At 34.2% G+C, this 19,630-nt stretch overlaps 1 protein-coding gene across 5 annotated transcripts in view; it reads left to right on the top strand.

The window, feature by feature from the left end:
• The window catches only part of IFT74 (intraflagellar transport 74), a 36,087-nt gene extending 16,581 nt beyond the window's left edge, over positions 1-19,506 (top strand). For 3 of the 5 annotated variants that reach the window (XM_027708252.1, XM_027708251.1, XM_027708253.1), the window contains exons 11-21: positions 230-373; positions 1,461-1,501; positions 2,737-2,816; positions 3,924-3,926; positions 5,500-5,553; positions 8,867-8,964; positions 9,860-9,986; positions 13,665-13,828; positions 14,392-14,517; positions 16,912-16,972; positions 18,775-18,890. In XM_027708252.1, coding sequence (XP_027564053.1) covers positions 230-373; positions 1,461-1,501; positions 2,737-2,816; positions 3,924-3,926; positions 5,500-5,553; positions 8,867-8,964; positions 9,860-9,986; positions 13,665-13,828; positions 14,392-14,517; positions 16,912-16,972; positions 18,775-18,890 — 1,014 coding nt within the window. Of the gene's footprint in view, positions 1-229; positions 374-1,460; positions 1,502-2,736; positions 2,817-3,923; positions 3,927-5,499; positions 5,554-8,866; positions 8,965-9,859; positions 9,987-13,664; positions 13,829-14,391; positions 14,518-16,911; positions 16,973-18,774 lie in introns of all 5 variants that reach the window. The other 2 variants (XM_027708254.1, XM_027708256.1) reach the window with 2 other exon arrangements.
• Positions 19,507-19,630: the final 124 nt, after the last annotated feature.

The following is a 19,630-nucleotide window of genomic DNA, read 5'->3' as shown; positions in this document are numbered from 1 at the left end:
AACTCATAAAGCATAAAGCAAGAATTAGCTAATTGGGATATTCCGTTCTAGAAAATGCAATATTGACAATATGGATTTTAAATTTTATTTTTATACTGTCTCTGTGCTTTTTGTAAGAAATAATCTTCACTTGCAATATATAGATAAGTGTTGCTTAACTAAAGCATAATTTCTACAATGTTCTCTTGCCATCTGAAAATAGCTGGTAGGTGTTTGCTTTTCCCAACAGGAAATAGCACAATCTGGAGTGAAACAGGAAGCTGTGCATCTGTATGAAAAGCTCCATGAGCTCAAGGAACGTCGAGATCAAATTATTGCTGAGGATAAGAACATGGAATCTCCACAAGAGGAAAGAGAGAGGTTACTAAAGCAGGCAAGAACATAAAATATTGCTATGTAAAAGATTCTCTGGGTCAGTATTTTTAGGGCTGATAATACTTGAAAGTACTTGAGTTTGAATCTTGCCTTTACTTGCGTTCTAAGCAGCACAAATAATCTGAAATTATGAACAGTTGGGATATTTCAGGTTCATCCAAAAGCTGTAGACCTGTTGGAGTGGGTTCAGAGGAGTGCCATGATGATCAGAGAGCTGGAGCACCTCTTCTGTGAAGACAGACTGAGAGTTGGGGCTGTTCAGCCTGGAGTAGGGAAAGCTCCTGGGAGACCTCATTACAGCCTTCCAGTACCTGAAGGGGGCTTATAAAAAGAGGGAGAGTGACTTTTTACATGAGCAGATAGTGATAGGACAAGAGGGAAACTATGTTAAACTAAAAGATGAGAGAGTTAAATTAGATGCTAGGAATAAATTCTTTATTATGAGAGTGGTGAGGCACTGAAACATGTGCATGCTCCCTGCCTGGAAGTGTTCCAGTTTGGATGGGACCCTGAGCAACCTGATCGAGTGCATGGCATCCCTGCCTGTAGTGGGGCTGGAGGGGAGGTGATGTGTGGGTTGGAAATAGATGATCTTTAAGGTCCCTTCCAGAACAAATCATTCAATGATTTTACGAAAACAAAATTGGCACAGGCAGCTTTTCAGCTAGTTGACTTGATCCAATTCACAAGTCATATTGGTTGGGAAAACTGATCCAATGGAACATCTCTGTAACATAACTCCAGACAGTATCCTTGTGGGTACTGAACACATATACTAATCCAGGAGCAATTTAATCAGTTTACAATGGCCTATGCTGCGTTATGTAACTACACATCTGTACCATATGGATTATTGGTCTGAATGACCAATGGTAAGTGTATCTGATTTTTAAATGTATGATTTTAAACATTTGAAAAAGATAACACTTGAATCATATCACTTCTTGTTGGACAATGTGACAGCAAGTTTGTGATTTCATGTGCTGAGTTTCTATTCCCTGTACTTTTAGAAATCCTTTTTTTCTTTTCCTTTTTTCATTTATAGGTTTTATTTTGTATGTTAACATTGTCATACTTTTTTATAGGTTAAAGACGATAGTCAAAAAATAGCAAGCATGGAAAGACAGTGAGTAACCCCATTATACTGTTGCTATCAATTACATGTACACCCTAAAGACAGTTGAATTCCATCATATATTTCTATAGCCTTTTAGAACATCACCACATTTTCAAACCTGTTCTAGTGTTACCATTCCACAGAGAATAGAATATGTTCTTCTGTTTCAGGTAAACAACCTTTATAGTGATAGAACATTTAGATCTGCATAATCAAATACTTTCATCCCTTATGACTACTGAGAATATGCCTTGAAAATATAAATTGGTAATTGCTCTGACATAAACTTGTTTAAGGCTGAAGAAGACATTCATCTGTAAAAAGCTACTCCTCTGGGACATCGATGAAGTTGAGGCACATTGCACTGCAGTCACATTTTGAAGTTTGTTATGTGTTCTCAAAACCTAAGAGTTACAAAGTTGCTTATAGAAAATTCCATTCTAAAGAGTAAAAGGATACTGCTTCTTGATTCTTGGGTACTGGGCCTTTCTGAAGATTTGCGAGAAAGTCAAGTAAATTTTATAATAAATAGTAAAGTCCTTGGAGGGTAGTTAAAACAGTATAATATTTTGAGATTTTGAGGTTTTGATTTTTATTTTGATTTAAAGAAAATTTGAGATAATTCATGAAATATCTTAGAAACAAATTTAAGTTCTTTTAAGCAGTATTTCCAGCTGTAATTATTGGTTAATTTTTAATATGTTGATGCTGTAATTAGATAAGAAGTTGCTTAACAGAATTTTTTAAAAGATCCAATAACAAAAAATTATACTTGAGACTTTACATAGAAATGTGTTTAAGGTAATTTCTTTCACACTTTGATTGATTATATAGCAGAGTATTTTACATTGCAATTTCTTAATGGATTTTAGTGAACACATAAGTAATTTTAAAGGACTACAGTTATTTGGTGCACTTTACCAGTTATGTTGTACCTCTGCAAAGCTGAATAGCAACCAGCAGAGGGACTAGTTGAGTAAGTTAAGAAATATGGATGACTCAACAAAAATTGTTTTTTAATAAAAAGGAGCAGCAGTACTTATATTTAATAACTGTTGGGACTAAAGTGACAGGTTACTTACATATACCTTTTATAATAACAATAATCCTCCTGATATTCTTTTGGTTTTGATAAATTTCGGTTTGCAATTTTTATTCTTGATTTCTCTCTGCATTTTTGTCTAAAATAAAGTAAGTATTTTACAACATATTTTTAACCTTGATTTTCATTGTCTGTTTGTCAGGCTGGCAGAAGTAAAAGAAAAAACAAACCATTTTAAAAAGGTCATTCAGCAACTTGATATGGATCTGGAGAACCATCGAGGTAATATAACTAGAGTTGTAGCAGACTGTGCAGAGCTGCATCTGTTTGTATGGTATATGCTCTACCCATTAGTTGCTTGAAACTTTTAGGCTGATGCAAATGTCCATTACTCATCAACATCACATCTGGAGGTATAGGCTTTTCTTTTCAGACATGAGGAGTACCCACCTTTAGTGATGCATTCTTCAAGTTCATCTTGAAAATTACCAGATAAAATAATAGTACTGCTGTCTGGTTTTCTATCCCAATTTTATTTTTAGGACTGGTTGAGGAATAGAAGTTTATCATTCTGGCAGCAGTAGAACCAGCTCATACTTAGAAATGCTTTCATTAATTGTACCTTCTACATTATCTGTTACACTGTCAATGGATTTGGAATTGAGAATGTTTAATAATAACGTGTAAAGCAGACAGAATTTTTTTAATACTAGTTCAGTATTATTTTTATCTGTCTTTGAAACTTCTTGGGTTGATCTTTGCAAGAAGAGTTTGAGAGCTGTCTTAAAATGGCCTTAATTTATACTTATCTCCAACAAACACATGCTGTAATACTTAGACTAGGTTAGGTTGATATTTCCTACCACTGGAAGTTATGGTTCTGGAGGAAGTAACTTTAGTTTGAGCATAGACCCTTAATAGTTGTGAAAGGTTCTCTGTAACATAGAGACTCATGCAATGGAAAACCTTCTTTTCATTATAAGAAATCTTGTTCAGATAGGAATTACACAAATATGTGCATACATTCTGGAAGGCTTTGTAATGACTTATTTAAATTCTAGAGGACTAGTGAGTTGACGTGTGTCCTTTTTACTTTATGCCCTTTCTTGGGCAATCAGTGTAAAATCTAGCTGTAAATTTCTTCAAGCCGAACAAATATTTCTAAATTTGCCTCCAAACAAATGTTTCATACATCTGTTTCTCATCTTTTGCATTACAAAATATTTCATATTTCTACAGATTTTTCATTATTTTTGTGCAAATAACTTCTTAAGACTGTTTTATTAGCTTTTGTGTTTCCAGGTAATCATTGCCAACTTTATTGTTCTTTAATCTTTCCTTTTTGTTTGGCTTGCAACCCTTTCTCATTTTAACTTCGGAAAAATGCAGAAGGTAAGCAGTGAGTTGCTTTTCACATTTTTTTCACATAGTTCAGTTTACACACACAATTATACATTGCTGGACTGTGTGTCTTTCACTGTTTTAGAAAAAGGAGTGTGTTGAAGAAGACAGTTTAAAGCATATATAGGAGAAAGCACATACTCTTTGTCAGCATATCAGGAACAGTCAGGATATTTAGAATCAAGTTACCTTGTAGTGTAATATAGAGGGAATTCATGTGTTGTTATAACAGATGGAAAAAAGAAGATATTCGCAAAGAATAGCTTAAGACATGGAAATGTAAACTCCCAATGCTATCTTTCCTAATGAATGGAGAGAGAATCACAGAGGGCCATTCATACTTCTGCTCCAAGTCAGCATCTTGGTGTGCCCTCCAAACTCCTGTCCTCCCTCCCTCCCGAGTCACTTTACTTCTGGATTGGTATTTAAATGTTATTACAAAACACTCCCAAAACTTCAGCTCCTAAAGTTTTTTAGGTAAATATAAGGTGAAATAGACAGTAAAAAAAATATAACTAAGGATTTTTTTTTTAGTGTTTCAGGATTAACATTTCAGTGTTAGAAACATTTCTGAGTAGGAAAAAAATAAACAGAAGATATAGAAATAATTATTTTTAGTTTTCACTTGAGAAAATCTAAATAAGTAAAAACTTCACCCACTTATTACGTGTTCCATATACTAAAAGTTAACTTTAACTGATTAGTCAAAGTCAGCATTAACTCATGATGGAATAGACTTAACCATTCATAAATTTCAGGAGAGGCTAAGATATTGATGTAATGGTGGCATATTTTAAAGCATAATTATCTGTAAAGACATTTCGAAGTTGCAGACTTTATTTCAAATATTTTCTTTCCTAAAACAGTTGGCAAATCCTGTAACTGTTTCATGGCTCACTATTACTAGATTTTTTAAGAAAAGGCTGAGTTATTAAATATTGAAGACTTGCCTTGCAAGTGAAAGAGAGAGTCTGGCAAGGAACAAAGCCACAGCTGCAAGGAAGCTGAAGCAGAATCACAGTCCTTTAGGGTCCCAAGAGTCTTCTTGTTGTTTGTATATACTAGATAAAGAGGAAAGCATGGGGGTGTACAAATAAAAAGACCCGGAGAAATTTGCTTGCTCAGTTGTATCTGTATCTGTTTGTTTCTTTTACATTGTATTCTTTTAAATTAAAAGATTATGTTAAAAATATAAGACTCAAACAGTTAAAATTTTTGATATTTGAAATTTAAAATTAATTAAAAGAATTGTCTCCTTGTGACAAATATGTGTCCTACTTTACTAGTACATTTAAATTAATATCTGTTTATAGTCACAGTGGAGTTCAGCGTTAAAAGGTTCAAAAAATTGCACTGAGTCTGATTTATTTAGCTAAATATCTTTTTTTTAATGTAAAAGTGCCTATGATGTAGTTTGTTGAAGTGACTACATTTCGTGACATAGGATTAGTCCTGTAGTTTCTAGGCATGTAGAAATTTTATTTTTAAGGCAGACATTTTGCATACATAAAGGAATTCAGGACTGAGACAATGTAAAGTTAAATCAATGTTACATCTCTTGCAGGAGAAGAGAATTGGAAATACAGGGAGCTCAAGAAGAGTGAAGAAAACATGGACAGTAAGTTGTCTAATATAATTTAATTTGGCCTAATTCCTCTAAAATACAGATTTTCTTGTATTGTCAAAACACAGATAATTTAGAGCTCCAAAGAACTATGTCCTGATCTTTGCATCAAGTTTCTGTGATCTGCCTCGGGGCAAGGTAATTGATATCTTAGGACTTACAAGACAGTCACAAATTTTTGGAGCATCTTTCAAGGCTTTTCATCAGTCATTAAAGGTCTTAGGAACTCAGCTTTATTTTATGAAAGCAAGCCGAAATTAATTGATTAAATGATTAAAGGCAGAACTTGAAAATGAACAAATGTAGACATCATATAATTCTTTAAAATTAAGGCTTCTCATATCTATTTATTCAAGATAAGTGCTGCTAAAGCTTTGCTACTTATTAGAAGGGTCTTATGTTGTAGAGACCCTAGTAGCAACTAACAGAGGATGAAAACAATTGGTTTTAAATATACCTTATTGCTAGTGTGCTGTAGTAGACAGCTTACCAGAAAAGTTGGTCCATTACTCAGCACAAAGGGAAAATGATCAATAAATATGCCATGAAAACCAGAGGATATAATACCTTTTTTTAAGTATTCTCTGTATAACTTACTGTTAGCATGATACTGAAAGAAAGGCTCACAGTAAGGGAAGATGGGTAAGACCATACTTAGAGAGTTTTTGTGTTTTGAAATTACCAAATTTCCTGAGAAGCAAAAAGGCAAAAGCTCATTTAATCTGGATTTTCAGTATGAATACAGACTGTGCAAGTGGGGACTCAGTCCTTCTGAGTCTTTGGGTTTTGGTTCTGCTTCTATCCTTCATCAGAGGATATGGATGCAGTTCCAGCCCTGTTTGGGGGACCTGAGAGATTTGAGGGAACGTGCAGGAGTCTAAAAGATGGGAAAAGAGTAAATATGGTACCTGTGAAGAGGAACAGGAGACAGGGAAATATATACCAGTCAGTTTTAGTATCAATTTCCAGAAAGAATGTGGAAAAACAAAGCAAGCAGACACTTTGTAAATGTTACAGAAACAGGAATATGAATAACAGTAGTATTGATTTGTCAAGTAGAAAGATCTATTTTCCTTTTTTGACAGAAAAATATTGCAGAATAAGAGAGGTGCAGCAGATGATCTGTACTTTAATTTCAGTACATCTTCTGCTGTCTCATGGTGTTCTTAGAAGCAAGCTAGGAAAATATTGTCATTAACCTAGACTGTGCATTCAATTAAAAAATTATTAATTATGAAGGATTCAATGCCAGAATGAAAGGTTGTATATTGAATAGAGTTTTCCAGTGTGTTGGGTGTTCAGGTTAATGAATACTTATATCCATCAAATGGATGACAGGAGAGAGAGTTTCACAGAAGAGTTCACAGAAAATACTCCATTGGAAAAGCTGAAGTCATATTGGAGGACAGGGTTAGAGTTTCATATACTTTTGGCATATTAGAAATGAGTTAAAAATGTTCAAAAATTATTAAGTGTAAGCTTCTACACTTGGGCAGTGTAATCAACAGCAAAAATGCAGAATAGGGAGCAGTTCATTAGGAACAGCTCTGTGGTATGGCTCGGTTAGAATGAAGATGAAGTGAATGTGGCTCAGCAGTATCACACTAACATGGCAGAGAAAATACCACAACTGTAGGTATACATGGGAGTGTAATTTGTCAGACGTGTAAAGTAATCTTTTTCCCTGTGCATTGAATACTTCAGGTGGAGTACTGTCTCTAGTTCTGCACATAAAGAAAGGGGTGACAGTCCTGAAGAGAAACTGATGGGGGATGCAAAAAGCGTGACCTGCAAGGAAATATTAAAGAACAAGTCTTTTATTTTGGAAGATTTATGAAAGTTGTCAATTATCTAAAAAGGCTGTTTCAAATAACATGTGAATAATTTATCTCTGTATATACATGGAGGAGAGAAAATGAGTAATACATCAATAGTTGCAGAAATATTTCAGGTTGGATATTAGGGTAAACTTCCTAACATTAACATTTACCAGGCATTGAAATAGGTTGTCCTGGCAGGATTGTGGGGTATCCATCAGGAGCTAAGTGTGAGAAGAGTATAGACAAACATCTGAATTACTGACATATAGTCAGTTTTGTCCTCGAGCTACTGAATTAATCAGTTGAGCTCTTGCAATCTCTTGCATTCAATTTTTTATGAATCTGTGAAACACATAGTACTCAAATGAACAAGGTCAATCAGACAAGCGTTATTAAAAGGAGAGTTGCTTGTAGCAAAACAGTAAGATGAGATGTAAATATGGACCTTGCTTAATGATTCTAAATAAACTCAAAGGTTTGCAAGAAAACACCTAAAAAGTCCAGAATGCCAGAGGAGAAAAACAGTAGTCAAATCACATAGATACTATTCTAAGGTCCTAATTTTACTGTTGCTGGCTCAGTTTTATAGAATTACATATATACCTGTGGATGTTATGTATGTTAGTTTTATTGTTTCGTATTTATAAATGTGTGAAAATGTGTTTCTACCACTGTCTAGTCCTTCTTGCTCAAACAAGGACTTCTTCCCTTTTTCATGCACATAGAAACTCTTAGATTTGTTGAGTGCTCCTGTGTGTCTAAGCCATGTTTCAGTAGGAGACCCAGCAAGAGAGAAGTTACCATAACTTATAGCCCTAGGTGGCATCTTGCTGGACTTCTCACTTTCATATGATGTGTCCAACAGCTTTTTCTTTTCAGTATATCTGTGACCAGAAATACAGTGTAGTATGCCTAGAACACAAATACAGAGTGCCTACCACCATTACAACTGTGTTGTCAGATTCAGTTGGACACTTACTAGAATGAACTTAAATTACAAATATAGCTAAGGGGCATCATCCAGAAGGAAAGAGGTGATCCCAGTTGAATATTGGTCTCAAGTCCTTAGCAGTGTTTGGCATTTAGTCCAGGCCATTAGAGATAATGAAGTCACCTGTTTCCTTTATTTGGTAGCCCATTTAGTTAGCTTTCAGGAAAATAAAGAGCAACAGCTGCTGGGAAAAGCATTTAGAAAGGTGTCAGAAATGATGGGGATGAAACTCCTTTCCTATCAGGTAACAACCCTCACCAAAACACTGTACAAGAAGGTGGTGATTTCATGCCCAATATGTGTCTCTGGAAGAATTCTCCTTCATTCCAACCGATAAGTTGACAAGTTTCAAGGTCTCTACCACCTGGCTCTTAAATAAACAATTAAAGTTTAATTGTACAATTTATCAATATAGTACAATTTTTGACTGGAAATAAAGGCATGTGCTGCACTCATACAAGTAAGAGCCTTCTTTTTCTTGTTTGCTGATCTCTAGATTTTCTTGAGACTTTTGAAGAGGTTAAGAAACAGGAATTTGAAAGAAAGGCCCAAATAGAAGCCAACATTGTTGCACTCCTGGAGCACTCAAGCAGGGTAAGCATTTCCCTCCTCCTGTGGCAAGCTAGGAATTTAGAAGCACAAAACAAGAGAGTGACTGGATGAAGAAAGATGGTGCATTTTATATGTTTAAATTTATCCACATAGTAGTCTCTTAAGAGGATTAAACATTAAACCATGTACAGCTGGAGTTAAAAAAAAAGGATTTTTTTAATTTCTTTCTGGGGAAAGAGTTGTCATCACTGCTATAATGAACATTATTCCATTAATGATAAACATTTCCAAATAGTGCAAATAAAACTACTGCAATATATTGTTTACCCAAAGTTTGCAAATCTCAGTTCAGGAGTATCCTGTCATACTGTTACATAACTGAAAATATTCCACTTTCCTCTCTGATCTACTACAATTATGTCTGGATTACTCTGCTATGTAATATTGAATGTAAATAATATAAATGAATAATGTAACACTTTAGAAATTGTTGGAATTTGTAGTCTACCATTTTTTTTTCACTTTCAAGTCTCCTTTTCTTTTAATATTTTTGGTTTCCATGGATTTTTTATCTTACCAAAAACTTTCAGTGGAGTAATATTTTGATTCTATGATTACTTTAATTGTCTTTAACTCAGTGTGATATACCATATATGTTAGGGACTGTCACTTTAGAACCAATCTATATGGCAGCACAGTTTATTCTTGCTGTATTTTGTTTCATCTGTGCTGACCTGTCAGGATATCTTTTATCAAAAGTTGGCAGAATGAAAGTCATTCACATTTAAATCACTTCAGAATATTTCCAATATTTTAAGTCTTTGTAGTACGAAAGCTAACAGACAGTGTCCTAGCAGAAGAGTTTTTACTTGTCCAGTTACCATTTGTTTTTTCAAAAATAGAACATATTCTCATTATTGTTATTGGTAACACACAGAATCTGAATCATATGAAACAAATTTCATCTGTTACAAATCAAGAGCTGAAGATTATGCAGGAAGACCTCACTTTCAAATCGAATGAAATGCAGAAGTCACAGAGCACTGCTAAGAATCTGGTTACAGGTGAGATCAGCAATGAATTTTTAAATTAATTTCTTTAAAGCATTAAGATTACCCACAATGTTATACTAATAACATGTGGAAGATCTGAAAATATTTAAATACAGTGGCAATTAAGAAACTGAAACTCTTTTGAGTAACAAGTTATTTATATTCCTCAGGAGTATTTCATTTACTGTTGCCACTAAATGATCATCTTCCTTGCACAGATATAAGATAAACAAATGTGTTTTAATACAGAGGTATGAAGATTTTGTAGTTGAAGTTTGATTTTTACTATTACTTGCCTCAAAATAAATATCTTCCATGATTTTTAAACGGTGTTTAATAAATTGGAGTCTTCCACAGTTACCTAATCATATGTTATTTTAAATGTAGTTCTTAGTATCACTTACTTGGGGTTTTTGCTTTTACAAAGAGTATGTACAGTGGGAGAATAACTGACAACAGCAGTGAATAGCTCTCAAATTTTGAGGATTTGATTCTGCAAAGTGAACATTCGTTTTGATTTCATTTTCTAAATATTCTAAATACCGAAAATTAAATGTAAGCATCTGCAGGATCCTGTCTGTAATTTCAAAAAGCAGACAGTATTTTTCTTTCATTCTCATAACAAGTGTCTACTTAGTTCTTTATTTGCACTGTTTATAGTAGGATTGTTCTCACAGTTTTAAGTCTTTGCCAATATCATTATTGGTTCAGCAAACCTTTCCTTGTTTGTTTGGCTGAAAGGAAGGGGCAGGAATTAAGAACCATAAATCATTTTGTTAGAAGACTATTATATGCTGTACTTTGTAGTAATTTTCAAAATAGATGCCCCTGTTGTGACTTCAGATTAGTTATGAGCAAATATAAAGTTGTTACGCACAAAGTGTTACAGAATTTGATTGTTCTGTTCTGTGTTTGAACATTTAGTGTTCACTTGTCTGCAAGTACTCATTTTGCAGTTCTAGTGTAGTTTAAAATGCTGGGCCACACATTTCAGGTTCAAATATGGCTTTTTGTTCTTTCATGTAAGCATCAATTCTGGCTACTTTACAGTATATGGATGTTTTGAAAGCACCTATTGCTACAGAGGCATTATTGAAAGACATATTTCTTTCTCTGCAAGGGGAGTGAAGGAAGTTACAATACATCATTTTCAGCAGATCATTTAAATGATTCATAAGTAAATGTCTGACAGCAAGGAGTAACAGATACTGTAATAAACAACTTAAGATTCTTTCAGAAATGCAGTGAATTTTCAGTTTGCACAGTTGTTCTTTCTAACACTTCAATTAATCTTCAGAATTCTTTTGTTGTGATTAAAATCTGGATTTCCATATTTTCTTGTCATAACAAAAATATAGAATGTCCACCAGCAGAACCTTTAAAAAAATAAAAAAGAGAAGGAAACCATGAGGAGTAAACAAAAGTGCTGATGGCATAGTTTCCCAAAAATATTTCCCTGGGTCACTGTAGTTTGTTCTGAGAATTTGCTAGGATGTACACACTGCATGCTAGACACTGCAACTTCATGGCGTATCAGAAGGAACTGGGCTGCATCCTCTTCCTGTCTCTTCCCCTAGAGGAGTTCTGAGATTTTTTTCATTGAGGCTGCTGCTGGATAAGGATAAAATTCACCCCTTCCAGTTTCTTCCCTTTTCTCCAGAAAGTGTGAATGGATAGGAATACCCATTGCTGTCTCATCATATTTTCTATCAGTATATAGATAGAACAGTCTAAGAACACTTTCTGCCTTTTTGGCACTTATGTTCTTACTACTCCTTACATGTAAAATAAATTCCAACCATTTTATTATTTTAAAATAAAATATAGATATTAAACTACTATAGAAAAAGTGAAAATGCTGTGATTAGGCCTAAATAAATCCTCAAGAACATCTATAGTTTTCTGCTATTTCTCTCCAATCTGAATTTATTTTATAATTCTGTTTTTTACTGGTTTTGATCTTAAAACCCTCATTTATTGAGGTCCTTAAGCATTTGTCTGTCTTTTAACCACAGTGCTGTAGGAACAAGAGAAGTAAAGCTGTGGTCTGTTCACTTGTGGTTTACAGTCTGTCATTGACCACTATTGGGAACTTTGCATTAAAACTATGGGCAGTTACAAAATATTGTAGGCACAGAGACAGTGTTTTCTTAAGTGCTTTACAGTGGAAGGCAGACACTGAAGTGCAGACATGCAATGTAGTCCAAATATTTTACTTTTAAACCCTTCTTTTTCTTGTATGGAAATTTTTTGTATTTATATACAAGCTCTTTGCACATATAGGACCCTTTCAATCTTACTATATGGATGATTTCGATATGGTCCTCAGGATAATTTTGAATGGTACACAAAAATTTTGGCTTGTCTTTTTTTTAATTTTGAGATCCCTAAACAAATCACCAAAACACTGTAATAAACAAAAAATATTGATTAAAGGAAATACTTCACTCTAAAAAATAAGCATACAACATAAATACACAAGCAGAGAGATGAATACCAAAATCTTGCTATGACAGTGAGATTTTCCCAAATAAATCCACTGAGGAAACCATACCCACAGTTTTTGGAAAGGTGAACTCTCCCTCTGTCACATAGGCACATCTATTCCCTTCTGCCATAAAGATTTATACTGCCTTGGTTAAGTTGGGGGGGGAATTTTCTACCTTTTTCCAACTGATCAGCACAAATCTGACTGTGAGCAAAATACACAGTCTATGCCGAGAAAAGTTTCTTTGTGCAGTCTCATCCCTCCCAATAGGCCATGTTGCCTGATATTTTAGATTGTAGGAAAAAAACCTGCATCATTTGTATCATTCTTCTGACTTAGACACAGATCTGAAACGTGAGAAGATATAGCCATGTGTTTAATGTGCAGGAACATGAATAAAATACAATGACAAGGCAGGTCACAAAACCAAAACAAGTCTAGCCACACCTAGTCCTTCCCCACTTGGGAAACTTACCCCCAAAACTGTTTTGAAGTATATTTATTATTTTGTATCTTTTTATTGTTTCTTCTCTTATGCATCTCATGTCTGAACTGTTTCAGTCTTTGCAGTTCTCTTCATATAAGAATCCATCCATATTTCTAATTCCCTTAATTACCTCTATCTCTGTTACTTATTTTTAATGGAGTGTCAGAAGTAAATTCTGTATGTTGTAGCACATCTTATAAGCTTTGACACTTCTTATTTTGTGGGTTTATGGAACTGTTTTTCTGTACAGAGTGAATGTTTAAAGAAAATTTGGCTATTTGTTCTCAAAAAACTAAGTCTTACCCATATACAAGCAGCATAAATAAAACAACACATTGCTAAAAAGAACTAATGAAATTATTTTTTTAAATTGTCTGCATTATTGCAACTTTTTGTAAGTTATCACCACTGCTTTAAGACTTGAAATTGTGTGGTGCCATAAACTTTAACAATGTGATACAAAAAATTTCACATTTTCATTACTCTTCACTTATAGAGTATAACACAGTTATTGTAATGTATGAGTATGACTTGTGGAATGGTTGTGCAGATCACATTTTTTTCTTTCCTTCACATAAACAGTTCCATGAATATCAAAATCAGATACACAGGAGCTGCTTATATTGCTTAAATATAGTATAAACCTTTATGTACTGGGCTATGTGTTATGAAACAAAAATACTGTTAATTAGAAATTGTGTATCTGGTGATCTAGAGAGTCAAAAACTGCAGATGGACCTACAGAAGATGGAACTATTGGAGGGCAAGATGGTTGGCGAACTGGCTTCTCTTAAAGACAAAATTGAACAGACAAAAGCAGAGTTGGAGGTCTACAATAATTTGCCAGCTCTGAAAGCATCAGGAGAAGAGAAGGAGAAGGTAACTAAAGGAATAAAACAGAATGTGTGTGCTTTTGAGCAACCAGTGGGGGTAATCCAGTTCTGTGGTTGAGAGTCCTTCCTCATACCTGATAGCCACAAATGAATCCAAATGCTTTTCTGCTTATATACATGACTTACTAAATGGGTCCATGTAGCAGGCTATGAGCTGGATGCCTTTTGATAACTTCCTTCCACAAAATCTCCTCATTTTATTTTAATGATTCAGCTAAAATCTTCTGGTGTAATTTATGACTACCCAAACTTTAAATTTAGCAATATAACACAGAACACAAAAAAGAATTTCCTACAAATTCTTAATGTCAGTATTCCCACTTGTGCTCATAGAATATGGTCTAAGCCTAGAACTTGGTCATAATCATTGAGTATCATTTTTAGGATAAAGCATGCATTGCTAGAGAAAAGCCTATGAGTTCTCTGTTCATGTGGTCTTGTTCTGAAAGGAAAAAAAGTAGCACTTTGAAAGTTGAAGTAATTTGCCTGAAGCTAACAGCAAATGAACTCACCCATTAATCAGTTTGTGTTGGGTTTTTTTCTAACTAGAGACTCCAGGATGACAAAGAAAAATTGACAAAGCGCAGCCGTTCTTTCAAGAAGATAATGGAACACTTGAATACAGAGTATGAGACACTAAAGAAGGAGCTGCAAGAAAACGAGACACATTCTCAGGTATAGCTCAGATTACGTATTATCCCCTTCAGTTGTTTCTTTCTCAGTTTTGGTTTTCTCATACACATGAAGCATTGTATGGATGGAATCTGTTTATTCCTTCTTAGTGAGTTTTCTAAGTCATGTGTTTCAAGTGTGCAGCCATATTTTCAGTTTTCAAACAAAACTTAATAAATTGCTTGCAAGCTTTAGATTACTAAGCTCAGAGATCGTTCTGAGCTTAAAATTATGTGACTCCTATGTTTAAGTGTTTGTATTAATCTTGCTCAGAACTCTCCACCTTCTGCCCTTCCTTTGCTTAAGTAGTTTTGAGGACAAACTTAGAAGAAAGTACAGGGGAAAAAACAGTCACTACTAATTAGCTAAGATCCGTTTTGCTTTTGAAGTCGTGGTGGTAAGTTTTCTCTTGCAACCTGTGCTATTAATTTCATTTTCCTTTTTCTAATTGTTCTGCTCCTTGCAGACCACTGAAGTTCTGGGGTTTGTTCAGACTTAAACTTTGGTGTATGAGTATATGTACATTTACATTTAAAAAGTGAATCAGGAAAGAAGGTGTTTGTAACCTCTTCAGCAGCTTTGATTCTTCCATTATAAACACCCATTTATTGCTGTCATTTTGGCAACAGAACTTTACTGGCATAGAGGTTTGAATGCACAGAAGGAAAACGAATAACCTTAAAATAAGGTGGAAATGGAAATTGATTATTTTCTGTGCATTTCACTGGGTTTTATTGCTTGAGGTTGTTGAGATATTTGCCCTTTAGAACTGATATTTTTTTATAATTCAGTTTAAAGCTGAAGGTCATATTGGTACATGTTTAAGTTGACTTTCTTCTGGAGTGAACTTCATGGAGCAGAGGGGAAGGTGTAGCTCTGACTGAGGTATATGTATACATGTGTAGAACAGAATTATTATAATCACTCTAGGGTGATGATATAAATCCACAAAGCTACATACCAAAGTCTGCAAGACTTCAGATACTGTATATTTTTTATACCAAGATCAGATTCTTGTTCCTAGAGCTTAGGGAAATCAGAAATGGATAAGCAGTTAGGGTACTTGCATGATAAGGCTTAAAATTTTATATAAAATAATAGTTATACGTAATTTCTTCAATTCATTAAGCTGTGGCAGTTCTATTTCGGTGTCTGCAAAAAGGACTTTTTCTTTACTTTTTATGTCATGAGTGTAAATATCATGAGAATGAATTAAAGTATATCTTATAACAGCTGATTAGTTGTTGCATCAAGCATTGTGAAGTACAAATATTGTTCACATATCTTGAGGGCTTGGGCAATTTTGCAAGCAGTCAACTGGCCTCCAAGGAGTTACTATAAAAATACATTGAATGTTTCCTTTTATATATATCAGACATAAAGTATTTCAAATCTAGGCTCCCTTACTGGCTACGTTGTGTGTAACAATACAAAGGGGGTAATAAAAATTTTAATTGGTCAGAAATATCTGATCTTGGAAATAAATTATTGTCGTGTGCTGTAAATTAGTACACTAGGTAATTGATTCTTCTCTCTTAAGATTTGAGTAATATAGCAACTATTTTCATATCTTCTAGCTTAAGAATAAGCTTTTAAGTAAAATACTGCAGTGTTTTCCTAATTTATAGGAAAATGTTTGATTTCCACTGAAAGTTTAATCTCAGAATGATTTTCAGTTTTTACATTTAAAAATAACATCTTCATATCTTGAAATGCAGAACCTTTAACAGTAGCATCAGGAAAAACAAGTATAAAATTGTATTGTAAGGAAGCAGCCATCGATATAATGTCCACATTAGTTTCCTGTTGATGCTGAAAGTATTGAAGAAGTGCCAACACTTAACCCACACTCCTACAATCTTCTTGCTGCAGCTCTGTTCTTATCACAGCTTCTGGCATCAGACAGGAAACTTAACTATGGAAGTAAGGAAGTTTCTTCTGTGTAGCTTAAAGTCCAAGACAGTGTCAGGAAATAGTGTATCTTTGGTGATTTTAGATCCTACTGATTCTAAGAAGAGATCATTTAAGTGATAAGAAGCATTATGAGAATTAGTATCTCCCTGCAGCGTTCATCTTTTTACTTATGACTTGCCCACATACTTCCTTATATGATAAGTCTTGAATTCTCATCTGATTTTTTCATCTATCACTGCAGTTGCATGCAGTGCTTTTGTACTGATGGATTATGAAGTCCTAAATTATATGCAGGTTAATTTTTGGCAGCTTTAAAAACATTTTGCCATTGTTTCTCATTTTGGAGTTTTTTATGTGAAATAACTTTGATCTTATTGGGTGATAGAGTACAAGGTACTGATACAACATTTTTGGGAGTTTGTTTGTATAAAGTATATGTGTAGTAATTAGCGTTTTAATTTTTGGCTCTTTTTGTGTTTTCAGCTTTCAAATTTGGAGAGGAAGTGGCAGCACCATGAGCAAAATAACTTTATGATGAAGGAATGTATCCTTTTCTTTAAGAAATAGAGTCAAATTCATGCACTGTATTAATTGAGGAAGAAGTCTGTTTCCTCCAGCAGAATAAGACAGGACGGAATGGGGAGCAGGAGACAGGGGAGGAGGGGAAAGGCAATCCTTTGCAAATGTCTGGTTAGCTGATAGATATTATATATAGCAAAACCTGCATATGTTGTCTGAAACAATTTTACGGGGTCCTAAAGCATAAGCTTTGCCTTGCAGTCTGGAGTTATTCCTTCTGGCTCAGTTTTACCATTAGGTTTCATACAAAGTTCATCTTCATATCTATCCAGTCTTATCTGAAATTAATCTGCAAGTGTATTATTGTTGAAAATCTGTAGAGCATGGTGACTTTGCATGGTGTTTTGCAGTTTAGCTCCTGAAAATACCAATAATGAAAAAGGAAACAATAAATTGTATACATGTAATATTTTTCTTATGAAATAAAAGGGGAATTGCCTACTAGAGGAAAAAAACAAGTGAACGTGTTAAGATATGACAAGGAGGTGCTTGAGCTGCAAAATGGGCATGACTGGAGGAACTGCACTGTAGCTTTCTCATTATGTGATTCAAATTAAGGGGTTATATTTCACTAATCATATAAGACCTTACAAAACATGAGCAAAATCATTATTTGCTTATTTGCAAATGACTTTCATAAGATAGTTTTTGAAATAAGCAAAAGCACTGACGTTCATGTTAATTAGAATTGATGGTTCTTCTCATCTTGTACTATTTTTTTTTATTCTCCATAGTTATGGTAGAGATCTGAGTAGGACCAAGCTGAAGTTTTATTTTGGGACAGTGAATTCACTGCAATAAACTTACTTCTTTAAAATTATTTAGTAACAAAAAATCTGAAATTTCTGAGTTGCACAAAATCACTGTTACATGATTACAGTACAAATGTAATTGGTAAAGATAACATCAAAACTAGACTGCACCATCCAGTGTATTATGTTGGACAATGGACATTGCTATATGTCTCAGAAAATGGCACAGGAATATATTTCAGGCAATTACATGATAGCCTAGCCATCAGAGAAATAATGGTGATGATTATAATAATAAATAATAACATATAATATATAACAATATATAACAATACATATAGTGTTGTCTTTTTCATATACCAAATAACCCATTTCTCATATCTGATAAGTGCTATAAGTCTTAGAAAATACATTTGAAAAAAGTCTTGGACAATGTAATCTAATTGGAGGTACCTCCTCTATGAAGGAGGCGCTACAGGAATGTTTATTAAGGCAATACTCTTAAATAAAATTTTTCCTACAAAAAACCTCTTAAAAAAAACAAGAGAAAAAGTTCATCAGGATATTAAAGCATCTGCTAACTTGCTGGGCAATATTGCCTATCCAAGTACAGACCCTTATACAGAGTACTGTGTCTGGTTAGGCTACTGGAAAGAGAGGGGCTGCTTTCCTAGAGTGGGACTGAATGGCTGTAAATAGCTTAGTGCTTTGAAATGGTTTTGCTTGCAATGTAACAATGGGCAGAGTCTTTCACAAGGGACCTATTGCCTGTATATATGAAAACAAAACTGACTCAGGCATGTAATCTTTTTTTTTCCTACAGTGCTTGGCATGAGATGGCAGCTAGCCCTAGTAAATTAGTGTAAATCTTTAAGACCCAAGTGGAGTTTTTTCCATTATTTGCAACACTTGCTGGTTTTCACAGAAGCAAATGTACTGTATTGTGGTTCCCTTGTGATCTCTAATTGTGCTCATATTTATACTGGCAGTTTGTTTCCTTAATTCTTTTAATCAGTCATAGCAACAAAAAGTCAGGAGAGTGACTACCAGCCAATAATGAAGAACGTGAGAAAGCTGGTCAGAGAATACAACAAGGCTCTCATAGAAGCTTTGCAGAACACCAAGAACTGAACCCAGGCATTTCCTTCCTGCCCCAATGGATCAACAATGAGAGATGTGCACAGCTGGCATGGAAAGCTGGACTACTGAGCTCATTCACTCACCACTATGGTGACAGATATTCTTAAAAGTATTTTTCAAGGTTTTTAGAAGTTACAGGTTTTAATAGTATCCCTCCTTTTGCACTGTTTAAAATTTTTAGAAATAAAGTTCTGAATTTTAGAAACTTGTATAAACAAAAGGGAAATACTGCCCAAAGAGTTACTGAAGCCCATTGCTAAATTGCATCTGAAATGTGAAATTTTAGTCTGCTTTACACGTTAAATTTCTAACTGTAATATCATCATACCGTCTCTATTTAGGTAGCAATTTATATCAAGTAAGGAAAACATCTAAGGATGACGAGCATCTTTTAAAGTCAGAATTGCTTCATAGTGTAAATTCTTACAATAAAAGTAAATGCCAGCAAATTTTCATTTCCTAATGAACTTCCTTATTTTTTAAAATGTAATTTTAAAGAGAGAACTATGATAAAAAAGTAGTGAAGTGTAGCTAATACTGATTTTGTGGAGCATTTTACTGCTGTAATATTCACCAGTAAAGGAAGTAAAAGGGAAAATTACTTGTATTTTCTGCAAGGATTTTTTTCCTCCTTTTTCAAGCTGCAGTGCCATATGCAACCTCTGACAAAACACACAGAAAGAGTTTCAACATAGAGCAAAACCAGGACTGATACAGAAAATAACAATGTG

This window comes from Neopelma chrysocephalum, unplaced genomic scaffold (assembly GCF_003984885.1).
Source record: "Neopelma chrysocephalum unplaced genomic scaffold, ASM398488v2 Primary Assembly neopelma1_95854, whole genome shotgun sequence".
Classification (NCBI taxonomy): domain Eukaryota; kingdom Metazoa; phylum Chordata; class Aves; order Passeriformes; family Pipridae; genus Neopelma; species Neopelma chrysocephalum.
Note: the sequence above shows the minus strand (reverse complement) of the source record. Positions and strands in the feature narration are given on the sequence as shown.